Raw genomic sequence first — 12,542 nt, 5'->3', positions numbered from 1 at the left:
TGTGTTAGAGATAAGACACCAACAGTCACCTCAACAGCTTTTTTCACCTTCATAGCATCAAGTATAACCTTGCTTTTTCAGACCACCATGGTCAGGGTTGTTTCTCATGTAACTTCACTCATTATTTGTCAGTCTCAGCTCCTTAGAACTGGAGACGAGTAACAACTGAAAGTCTCACTGGATACTGCATGACAGAAGATATTGATTGTATTGCGTACACAAATAAATTAAAGGCACATCAAACCTATGCCATAGACTTTTTTTTTTACTATTCCACTAGTTCACTGTGGTTTTTCAGTGACAATATCAGAAGTTAACGATTAAACAATAAATGACTTGCGAATTTAAATGAATAATTAAATGAACGTGCAACAAGGTGCATAAAGAGATTAGGCTCAATATTCATAATTTGGGGTTTTAATATTTTTTCTGTGATATTAAACTGTCACTGTCTGGTTCAGAATACTGTGACCTGCTTTTTTCACTGTTTTCTGATATTTTATCGACCAAATGGTTAATTTGGAAAATATGTGTGTGTGTGTGCCTGCGTGTGTGTTACCTTGTAGAAAGATGGCAGAACCAATGTGGGTGTGTTTTTCAGAGCAGGCAGTCTGTGTGCACCCCACAGTGCCATTCCAACGAAAAACACAGCTCCTCTCAACAGTGGTGCATCCTCCATGTATATCCTGGTGAAGATTGTAGGTTGTAAATGAGATGCACACATAACCCCTCTCCACAGTAGTATACAATTATTCATTCACCACACACACAGATGTATGATTAAAGCTGGAACATTACCTCTCCTCCATGATGCGGCACATGGTGTAAATAGCGCTATGGCCGAGGTGAGTACCCAACACCTTCCTCATCAGCTGCAGAAGCAGAGAGCAGCACAGCATGGAGAAGAACAACCAACGTGATTATGAATTATGCTCCATCAAATCACTTCAAAAAATGCAAGTGAAGTGTGTGTGCATGGATGTGTTTGTGTGCCCTTGTCTCACCTTCCAGCAGGATTCACAAAACTCCTTGACATTGACTGTACGACAGAGTGTGATGATGAAGACGGTGAGAGAGTCTGAAGGCAGGCAATTGTAACACACCACCGCATCCAGGACCTGTAGAGCTACCTGCACACAACATACACACACACACCATGACACACACTAATAGTACATTCAGTACCTAGACTGGTGTTGAATACAAAGGAATTATCTTCATTACTTTTTACACAGAACTTTGAATAAACCGTAGAAATTTGAAAAAAAAAGATCCTCTGGAGGTTCATAAATTCAGGATTAAAATATGTGTTGCTGCAGAGTTAATTATGTAGTTAATGGTTATTGATGGTGTTCAAATAATCCCTAACCCATAAAGCCATTTGCAATTTTCAGGTTTTAAATTAGAGGAAAGTGCAGTTAATTACAAACCTGTTACACCAGACTGTCTGTTAATTGTTCAAAATCAAACACATATTCACCATAAAAATCCAATTATGTCCTGTTTGATTTATTTAAATAGATGCAAAATGCACATTTTGATTCCCAACTACATGCCTCTTGTATTTTAAGTAAAGTACTTGTAACAGCAACTTGAACTGCCTTGTTGATTAAATGTGCTGTACAAATAAACTTGCCTTGCCTTAAATGTGAAAGGTTTTCCAATTAGAAAAACATGTTACTTCAGTATTTCTCCAAAATCCACAAAAGGTAAACTGTTTCCTGTATCATGAATCCTTGGCACTTAAAAGTATTCAGAACGCTCAAAAGTGGAGGTGTGAGTATGTCACTGCACATTAATAATGAAATAACACGAAACTAACATATGAGAATCAGAGAAGCACTGATGAAATGAGATTGCCTCCCTCTGTGCACGTAGGTGTATTTAATGTCTCTAATCACATCTTTGAGGAGTTCGTGTACACCGACCGACGACAGCCAATCAGGGCCAATCAGGGCCAATCAGGGCCTTTTGTTGGCAAGTTGCAAAATTTGTCGGCTAGAGGACAATCAGACCGAAGCTTATGCAGCGTAAACTAGGCTGGAAGCATCACTCAAGCGCTGCATCATTTAATGCAATATCCTCTCTTTTTTTTTCCTGAGAAAAAGAAGGAAACTACATCTATAATTATTGAGCAGGGCATTGTGTACTGTTGAATATTAAAAAGATAACTGAGGAGGAATGTTAAATGTTCTTCAGCCTACATTTGCACTGTAGTTATAGTGGCTCCAGCGAGTTTAAGTAAAGCTGTGTTAAAACAAAAATACCCCACCTCAATATCTGTTGACGATGTTGTTCTGTTGCATTGGAGACAGATTTTCCTGCAGAGGGCACAACAGAGCAAGAAAAAGTCACAAACATTTCAGAAATGAGAAAAACTCAAAACCATGGCCTTGCTCTTTGTATGTTGGACTTACTGGACCATGGTGGAGACATTTTGGTCCAGGTAGCAGCTGTTGAACTTCACCAGATTTACAAGAACGTGCAGAAAGTCTGAGGTGAGGCCAATGTCCATCCACAGGAGGACAAACCGAGCTGGGACAGATAATAACATACCAGTAGATAAAGTGTTTGAAAGAACATTTGTGCCGTCACAATTTATAAATACAAACATTACAACCAATGTGGCTCATATCAGCCTGAATAGATATTACCAGGATTTGTCAGCTACAACTGAGGATTCAAAACTTCATTAAAAACCACCATATCTGAGCCCTGATTGTAGATGCAACTAACAATCATTTCCTAAAGATTTGCCCTTTTATATCTACAGTGGGAGCAGGTCCTCTTGCACATAGTCCAACATGCTGCACCACCATATTTCTGCAGTAGCCTGAAATGTACAAACAAAGCACTGGCTCTAAAGTTGATTGTTTTTGCCAGACCTCCAGGCCACTGTAGATTCTTCTACACATTTGGAATGAGAGGGGGAGACGGGGTGAATTCAGGTGGTGGTAATATTCAACTTCACAGTAAATTGTGAGGCACATTGAACTGCACTAACCTGCATGAATACAATGTGCTATACAGATAAAGATTGAATGATTTATTGATTAATCCTGCACACTGAACCTTTAATGAACAAACTTAGTTTAACTTGACAACATTAGCTGATGTCAATACAAAGACCATCTGTAAAAAGGGAACAGTGATCACAAGTTGAGACATGAGACATGACAAAGAGACAAAGTGTTTGCAAGTGAATCGGTGTTTGCTCTGCATTTGACAGTGAAATCTAGATTTTAAATGCTGAATCCAAATGTCAACTACAAGCAGGATGGCGCCAACTTCCGCCAAGGCCAATCAAGCTGCACCAAATGTCACACACTCATAGATATCAGTTCCCTACATACGTCTGTTTATTCATCAAGATCCTTGGGTTTTTCCCTGGGAAAACCGTGAAAACACCCTCTCTCATAAAAAATGCCTGCATCCACACCAAAATCGAATGCGTTCTTCCCTGGCCCATACAACATCCTTCCACCAAGTTTTGTGGAAATCCGTTCAGTTGTTATTGTGTAATCTTGCTAACAAACAAACACACAAACCAACCAACAGAAAAATGGACAGGTGAAAACATAACCCCCCTTGGCGGAGGGAAAAATGCAGTTGTTAATTAATAAAAAAAAGGATTAAGTTTGTGAACCAGACAATAATAAGGTGTAATGTCCAAACAGCTTTACCTATATCCTCCTCCAGGTAGGTGATGTCTTTTCCATTTTCTGTTAAGGCCTTGAAAACTTCCAGCCTGTCAGAGAGGTCTTCGTTGCAGGGTTGGTAATCTCTGATCACCCTGAAAAAGTAGGCTCTCAGAGGGCCAAGTCGCTCGCCCTTCAAATAAACAGTGAATTAGAACGCCATTAAGAAAAGACAAGAACTATGTTTGCATGTTGCTTGTGTATATGTCCACACTGGGTATATATAGTGTACCTGTCCCTGTATAATGGCCCTCAGCAGCTGCAGGACAGCATGTCTGGCCTCAGGTGGCTGCTCTGGAGTGAGCATGTCCTCCACAGCCTTCCATAGTGCCTCGACTGCATGCTGAAAACACACACACACACACACACACACACACACACACACACACACACACACACACACACACACACACACACACACACACACACACACACACACACACACACACACACACACACACACACACACACACACACACACGTACGCATGTATGTAGAAGTGAACAGTTTAATAAACACAGAAGATTGCATGTATTGCTGTATCACAATGTGAGGGAAGACTCACCTCCTCAAATTTCTTCGATTTTGCCAGTTCGCAGACGTGGTTCATCATGCGAATGCGATTGCTCAGGCCGCAGTCGGGCTGGAGCTCCTGAAAGACACAGAGGTGGAGTGAGGCCCCGAAAAAAACATGATGGGTAAAGAAATCAACAGCACGATGAGTTTAAGTGTGTGTGTGTGTGTGTGTTTGTGTGTGAATGTGCACGGCCTCTTCTGCACACCTTGATGATGTCTGTGGTAATAATAAATTCCGATGGTTTGCTATCACTCTGTTTGCTGGGTGGGCGCGTTGTCCCCAGACCAAAGATCCCCTTCACCTTGTCCTTCAGACTCTCCTTGCTTGCTTGTTTATTCATGGCCCGTCCTGGAGCGGCGATACACTACGTAGGCTGGGACTGCGGCTGCCTAATGAAAGAGTAACACACGTTTAGAAACTTGGCAACAACCATCACAGTGTAGCATACATTACAAAAACCTAAAAAGCCCGAACATAACATAACGAACATGGTCATAGATACACACCACTGATGAGGTATATTGTTACAAACTAAATGTTCTTCCCTGTGATGTCTATTTAAAGCCGCTGTGAGTTGTATTCTCAACATTGAGTTTTATATGATTGTGCTGTAACTCTGTCTGTTATAGAACAATGACATGGAACAAATTCATACATTTATTCAATGAGCACTGCAGTTATTTGAGAAAATGATTTCATGTAATTCGGTTGCACAGACCCTTCTAACGAGGGTAGTGCATTCCCAGCCACTACTGTCCACTAGTGAAGTTCGTCCCATTGTGCGGATTTAGACATTTCTTGGGAAGACATCAGGATTTTCACTTAGAAAGTTAGCTGAGGTGATTTATTCTCAACATTGGGTTATACATGATTGTACTATAAGTCTAATCTGTTTTAGTGCCAATACGTACAACTAATTCATTCATTTATACGCTGGGCATTGTTCCATCAGGACGCCACTGCAGTTACATGGTCAATCAATTGGACACATTTAACATGTAAAGCATAACATAGTTCAGCCAGAAATGAAAATTCACTCATTATCTACTCACCACTATGCCGATGGAGGGGTGGGTGAAGTGTTTTGAGTCACAGGGACTCCAAATGGTGTCCTTTACACAATGTTTTTAGCCTAAATGTCACGTGCGAACGCGGCTCCGGAGGAGAATAACAGCAGATATTTAGCCTAAAACAAGGTGTAAATGACACCACTTCAAGTCATTTGAATGTCGGGGCTTACAGACATTTGGACGACACCACAGGAGCAGCATTTTATGGGGTTTTTTCTGTTGTTTTTTTTACATTTGAAGAATTGGTCACCATTTCCTTCAGTTGTATTGGATTTGGCTGCAACGCTGTTTACCCCTGAAACTCCAAAAGTGTTTTGTGGACTCACACACTTCACCCGCCCCTCCATCGGCATAGAGGTGAGTAGATAATGAGTGAATCTTTATTTTGGGGTGAACTATCCCTTTAATGAACTTAACTCAGAGTGATGGAAAACTACAGCCAAAGAAATGAACAGGGGGAAAAACACACAGAAACCTCAGGGTCACAAGTGAGGGATCGCTCTCCCTGGACGGACAGAATAACAAAACTATCAATGGGGAGGTGTATTAATGTTTCTGGTATTTATGCAAAAGAACATTTCTGACATGCGAACATGATTTTATGGGATTTAGTTAAAGAGAGCAGTGCATTCCCAGTGACTAGTGTCCAGCAGCAGTGAAGTTTGTCCCAGGTTGTAAATGTGTAAACCAGGGTGAGGAGGGGGAGGAGAAGGGGGGAGGCAGGTTTAAAGAATGTACTGTCATGTGGACTTGACAGAGAATCAGGGAGGGAGGGAGGGAGGGAGGTGAGCAGCACAGACAACGACTGTTCTGTTTCAGTTCTTATTCAACAACAACAACAACAACAACAACAACAACCAGCAGCAGCAGCAGCGGCGGTGCAGAGTCTCCTCCTCCGCCGAACACAGCTCATCATATGTGGGAACAGCACCCGGCTCGGACCGCACGGTGCACAATGACGCTACTGAACCGTTAGCGACGCGTCTACAGTCCCAGTACATTACGCCTGTCAGGGACGAGCCTTCCCCTGTGGTGTCCAAGGTCTGCTAGCTTGAAACGCACACATGCACGGCGCCTCCTCCTCTTCTTCCTCACCCTGCTCCTCACCTCTGAGTCTCTCTCGGTTTCATCCAGTCGCAGCTCCGGCCTCCTGCCTCTGTGTGCCCGCAGCCCGGAGCTGATTCTGGTCCAAGCTCGGTCCTCCGCTCCTGCACCGGATGACACATGAAAGCCGTGACAGGAGCACTTCCTACAAAAACACGCTACCCGCGCTGGCTCATGGGAAATGTAGTCGTGAGCGAGCTAAAGCCGTAAAACTACGCTAAAGCCCGTTCTTTAGTGTGGTTTTCCGTGTTATAACCAATCAAGAGGACAGTATCTGCGCGTGTATCTTCCCAAATGGCCCCGTAAACATATTTTAACAGTCGATTGAAACATATGTTCGTGTATACTGAAACTACAACGTTAGCCACAGTCGGCTAGCAGCTAGCTTAACGAGCTATCGGTGATGAAGTTGGTTTCTTATTGGGAGTGAGGAGTTGTACTTTCGCTAAACTGCCTGTGAGAGGAGCTTCTGGAAAACAGCTGGAGTGACACTGTCAAGTTTCATGCAGACAATGAAACGCTTTGATTGTTAAGTAAGAAAAAGCAACAACATTTATATGGGTTTTTTTGTACTTTTCAAGAACCTCTTTGGCAGGAGTGTGTCACAGGATTTTTGAGGGCCCCGGACAAAATGGGCCTGGAGGGGGGGCCCTACATCGAACCAACCCGATACCCCCCCTCCCAGAAACATATGTTACCAAACCACATTATTCCAATTGTCAAAACAACGCTGCTATTATCAAAATCATAAACAAAGTCTATACTGAGCACACACCTGAAGTAGTAAGGTTTAAGATCAAACCCCATCATCAGACACATCATACAGATGCAACTTTGAGTCTTTAGACAAACCTCTACCATTCCAAAGCTTTAGGCAGAAGGCTACTACGGATGGCCTTCTTAGGTTGTTTCTGACTATGGTGTCATTGCAGTCTCCTGTAGAAACATTCAAGAGGGGTCTCAAAATTGTTGTTGCTGTTGACTAATGTTTTCAGCTATTCTCGGGGCCCCAATAAGGCCCCTGCTCCTGGTAATTGTATCCTCCTTTTTGCCTTTGGTCTGACTCCTAGTATCAATCTTTAGAAAAAACGTTTTTTTAATTAAACGTGGAAAGTTGAGAATGTTCTAAGTCTTGTTTACTGGCAACACTCAACACATTATCACCTGGAGAAAATAGACGTTTATCTTGTGTTGTATTTTTTTTACTGTATTTTAACTGTTAATTATTTGCGACCTATACTGAAAGTTTGTATAAGACACATATACTATACAGTTCATTCTAACATATTCATAACATAATCCTTTCATAGTTACGATATTGAAGAAGCTTCATCTAGGAAGCTTTTTCACTCTTAGCCCTTTCAAAGTTGTATTATAGTCAATTTTGTTGTCATCAACACATAAACACAAATACATAAAGAAGAAAACATACTTTTATCGTACAGCATTCCCAGATGTGACCTAATTCTAGTTTTATTATTGAAATGGGTGGTTATGCTTTAATTTCTGTAACACGTGTTTATTCATTTATTTATGACTGTGTTTTTATTTGTTTTTATGATATTTTTAATGTGTTTTAACTTGTGTGCTTTTTTATTTGTGAAGTATTTTTGTTTTGAGTGTTCATACATTATTATTATTATTATTATTATTAATATTATTATAAGAAGACGAATGATATGACATAGGTCATAAGTTGTTGCTAAACTCTATAATATCAACTCTACTATAAAACTTACATTAAAAGTAAAATTATCCAATACATTTTCTGATAGTTATAAATCAGTTTTTATACATCTATAAAATATAGTTATAGCATATAAAATGATATACACATGGGTGCAGGAATATTTTTGATAAATTGAGCTCAAAATATTTTTACACTAAAAGAAATGATCTATTTGTTTACACAACTTTTCTGCTTTTCCTCGTGACCCGACGACGAATGAGAAACTGGCTTCAGCTTCATGGCTGTGTTCTGCCGCAGCACGAGGGTCTGCGATGTGTTACCGTGTTTCAGGATGACTTCTCCTTACTTCTCTCAGAGCAGATCCGGGGTCCCCCGGGGTGGAGCTCACACTGGTGGCCGCAGACCCGCCGACTCTCTGGGCTCCAGGCTCAGCCGGAGACGGAGGAACGTGGATCCGGTCTCCTCCGTGGAGGTGAAGGTGGAGGTGGAGGAGGCGAGGATCTCTGAGCCAGGACCCTCCTCGGCCCCCTTATCAGCGGGTAATGTTGCGCACAGACACTGGAGAAAACATGTATTTAGAAATGAATGAACCGCCACTGGTTTCTAATACACTCTTGTGCAGAGACTGGAAAATAGTTTATGATTTGTTTACGGTTCACTGTGACACTGTTGCATCTTAAACTGGAAACACTACAACAAATACACCAGTAGATGGAGGAAGCTGCCACTCAGGCTGCTGCAGATTCTATTTCACCCACTGTTATCATCTGTCAGTGGACAAGCACAGGTCACAATACACCCAGTGTGGCCTAAGGTATATGGACAGGTTCAGTTATATTAGGTCTGGAGCTGGTGTCAATTTAAGGGGAATCTAATATAGTAGGTAGGTACATTTCACTTACTTACATACTTTTCACAGACAAGAGTCACACAGTGCTTTACATGGCCAAAACTAATTTAAAGGTCCCATGTGTAAGATTTAGGTGAAAGGGATCTATTGGCACAAATCGAATATAAAATAATTCGAGTGATGTTTTCACTAGTGTGTTTTTGAATTGTATGAATTGTGTTTTTCTTGACCCTAGAATGGGCCTTTGATAGTGCAATTTGCTTCAAAAAAGCCATGCTACATGTAAGTGCCAAGTGAAACTAAACTTAATTATTTTCTTTTTTCTTTTTTTTATATAATAATATTAATATAAACACCAGAGTTGACAGTGTTTTATTAGACATCATCATCTTAACAAAGGTGTAGTCGGAAGAGATGTCTTTAGTTTGCGGCGGAAGATGTGTAGACTTTTTGCTGTCCTGATCTGACCTTGTTCCACCATTTAGGAGTAACAGTCGGGATTTTGCGGAGTGGACGGGCTGGGGTGTAAGGTTTAACCATGTCCTGGATGTAGACTGGACCCGATACGTGAGCAGCATGGTACGCAAGTACCAGCCACTGGTAACCAGTGAAGGGAGCATCTTGGTGGAGGAAATATTTTTTTCCAGTTCCCTGACCTCGGCCCCATCCAACTCTGTTGAAATCCAACAGCTGAGATCCAGCTGCGATCCAGGCTGATCCCATCACCAGTGTCACTAAGGCTGCAGAACATTAATGCCCATGATTTTGGATGGGATGTTTGATGAGATGTGCAAAAACCTTGTTTGGCCATGTTTGCATTTAGCTTTTAATGCAGATTTAAAGTTTTCCCAGACTGTGTCAGGTATATCTCAGCCTCTCTTCTCCGTGCTCTTTCAGTCGGGTGCCATGAACTCGTCCAACAGGCCAGTGTGCAACCAAAAACGGAAACAGATGCTCTCCCGCTGTCTTCACACGGCCGCAGGAGGAGACAAATTAAGGTGGAATATGACGAGGTGAAACCACTGGTGAAGACAGAACACTGGGAACCTCCAGACTGGAAGAAACAATTAGGTTTCATTCGCGAGATGAGGAGCGTTCGAGACGCGCCTGTAGACAACATGGGAGCAGAGAAATGCTACGACAGAGATGCCCCTGCACATGTAGGTGTGGTTTAGATTTTTGAATGTCTGCATAAGTCAGTAGTTCACTTAATCCCTCTGTTATTGTCTGTGTCGGCACAGGTGAGAAGGTTCCAGGTGCTGGTGTCACTCATGCTGTCCAGTCAGACCAAGGACCAGGTGACGGCAGCGGCCATGCAGAAGCTCCGAGCACACGGCTGCACAGTAGAGAATATACTCAGCACTGATGATGAGACGCTGGGGAAACTCATCTACCCTGTCGGCTTCTGGAGGGTAAGACTCATTACCTCTGCGTCCTTACACGGTTTGCATCAGTAGCTTTAATGAAATCAGTCTGTGGCCACACTTCCACCTCCATTACCTCCTTGTTTGTTCCTGCACCTGAGTGACTTCTCTCCTGGGTTCTCCACGCTCCCACTCCTCTCTAGACTAAAGTGAAGTACGTGAAGCTGACGTCAGCCATGCTGCAGGAAGAGTTTGGAGGGGACATCCCAAACAGTGTGGAGGGGCTGGTCCGCCTGCCGGGAGTTGGACCTAAGATGGCTCACCTGGCTATGGACATCGCCTGGGACCAGGTGTCTGGAATAGGTAGAGACCCGCTGCTGAAACCACAGCCACTTACAAATCCTATGGAATTAAATACATACAGTATGTCTAACAGGGTAGCATGACTTGACATATTTGGAAACTGAACTTAAGTCTTCTTCAAACTTTATTTATCGATTTCATTAGAAGATGCATCCTGTTGTTTATGGAGCTCTGAATATACAGAGTTCTTTTATATGATCATCTATAAATATATATAATGTTATATGATACATTTTCTGTTTTTGCAATACATTTATAAACTCATTACCTTGTTAGACGGCGCTGAGGCAAATGGTGTTGTTTGGTTGTGTGTCCTAAAGACGTCTGAGGTTGATATAGTTACAGCTCAGAAAAATACGAAAAAATGGAAAAAGAAAATCTGCTGTATATTTGAAATCATGTGACGAGAGTTTACATCAAATTTACACCTTTTTTTATAATTATACACATTATACTTAAATGTGTGTTTGCCTGCTGTAATTGACGGTGTCTTTTTTTTTTATTTAGGCGTGGACACACATGTGCATCGTATCTCTAACAGGCTGTTCTGGCTCAGGAAGCCCTCCAAGAACCCAGAGGGAACACGCAAGGCCCTGGAGGAGTGGTTGCCCAGGTAACAGCGTGGCTAGTTCACTGCTGACCTGAACAACTTGATTAGCAAGGACCGAAAAATCACAATCAGCGTCAGCACGATTGGCTTCGAAACATAGACTTTGGTGACTGACAAGTCTGTTCCTGTCAGTGATGTTACTCTCCAATAAAACACGAACAGTATCCTCTGGTCATTCAAAAGTCATGTCAAACAGTATCTTTTATATATTTGATACATATTTTCCTTAGATGACAGACTTTGGCACATTTTGAGGTTAGATTATTTTGCTGTGGTGCTGATGTTAATGTAAGTTTATCACGTAATTATATACAGAAATTAATTGATTCATTAATAATTATAATTCTTTTATGATTTGCCCTCTCCTATTAATTTTCTATTAATTTAAAGCTGCTATAGTAAATATTTCTATATGAGATCTGCAGTCCCCCTCAGCTCTACAGAGGTGTTTGGCTTCGTTCAGTGTTTTGGTTTAACAGCTCCTAACTTTTCTGTTTTAGTTCACCCGTGTTATTATAATTTTTGGGGGGCCGAAGTAGGCAACTATCAAAAGAATATAATTTCTGATTAAGTACTGCTACCTACCCAGAATGAAACAAAAGATAAAGTTATGAACACTGAGAAGCATTTAGCAGCTGAAAAGCCTGTAATTTCCCTCAGGTGTTGGTTCCCCTGCCACTGAATGGTTAAAAAAACCCAATTGATGCAGGTTTAAAGTGGCTGATATGTTCCTCTCACACTGTTTTGCAGGGAGCTGTGGAGTGAGATTAACTGGCTGCTGGTGGGTTTTGGACAGCAGGTCTGTCTTCCCATCAACCCCCTCTGCTCCGTGTGTCTGAACCAGCACAGCTGTCCCTCTGCCCACAAGAACTCTCCCACCAAGAGGCCTAAAGCTGGATCGCCACACTCTCCGAGCCCGAAGTTTTCCGTCAAAACTAAAACTGAACCTGAATTGGAAAGTGCTTTTAAAGATGAGAGGACTAGGAAGAAGTCCATGTCTTCACCTGTTTCCCCGACCACACAGAGGAGGCGGCTTAAAACAAAACTGAACCACTGATTCAGCGCATAAGTTTTGGTTTCTGTGACCAAACACTGAAAATAGCAATATAAGCTAAACATCGTGATTACAGTTTATTTACCGTTCACATTAGATTCAATATTTTTGTACTGTTAGTGATTAGTTTTTTTACCAAATAAAAGAAGGAATGTTTGAAAA

The 12,542-nt window shown here is 41.8% G+C and overlaps 2 protein-coding genes across 5 annotated transcripts in view; one reads left to right on the top strand and one right to left on the bottom strand.

Annotated features, from left to right (window-relative positions):
• Window positions 1-8,661, bottom strand: part of tsc2 (TSC complex subunit 2) — a 27,700-nt gene extending 19,039 nt beyond the window's left edge. Inside the window, exons 1-11 of one of the 4 annotated variants that reach the window (XM_035171374.2) lie at window positions 8,486-8,661; window positions 6,441-6,553; window positions 4,481-4,664; window positions 4,264-4,350; window positions 3,931-4,041; window positions 3,684-3,831; window positions 2,418-2,535; window positions 2,273-2,321; window positions 1,005-1,130; window positions 799-872; window positions 560-686 (exon numbers count right to left, since the gene is read on the bottom strand). In XM_035171374.2, the coding sequence (XP_035027265.1) occupies window positions 560-686; window positions 799-872; window positions 1,005-1,130; window positions 2,273-2,321; window positions 2,418-2,535; window positions 3,684-3,831; window positions 3,931-4,041; window positions 4,264-4,350; window positions 4,481-4,615 (975 nt within the window). In that variant the 5' untranslated portion in view covers window positions 4,616-4,664; window positions 6,441-6,553; window positions 8,486-8,661. The remainder of the gene's footprint in view (window positions 1-559; window positions 687-798; window positions 873-1,004; window positions 1,131-2,272; window positions 2,322-2,417; window positions 2,536-3,683; window positions 3,832-3,930; window positions 4,042-4,263; window positions 4,351-4,480; window positions 4,665-6,440; window positions 6,554-8,485) is intronic. The other 3 variants (XM_035171404.2, XM_035171383.2, XM_035171394.2) reach the window with 3 other exon arrangements.
• nthl1 (nth-like DNA glycosylase 1) lies at window positions 8,242-12,542 on the top strand. Its single transcript, XM_035171697.2, has 6 exons — window positions 8,242-8,678; window positions 9,887-10,149; window positions 10,231-10,401; window positions 10,557-10,716; window positions 11,224-11,329; window positions 12,077-12,542. Exons 1-6 carry the CDS (start codon window positions 8,417-8,419, stop codon window positions 12,381-12,383), a joined length of 1,269 nt encoding a protein of 422 aa, XP_035027588.1. The 5' UTR covers window positions 8,242-8,416; the 3' UTR covers window positions 12,384-12,542.

Source organism: Hippoglossus stenolepis, chromosome 2 (assembly GCF_022539355.2).
Source record: "Hippoglossus stenolepis isolate QCI-W04-F060 chromosome 2, HSTE1.2, whole genome shotgun sequence".
In the NCBI taxonomy this organism is placed as follows: Eukaryota; Metazoa; Chordata; class Actinopteri; order Pleuronectiformes; family Pleuronectidae; genus Hippoglossus; species Hippoglossus stenolepis.
Note: the sequence above shows the minus strand (reverse complement) of the source record. Positions and strands in the feature narration are given on the sequence as shown.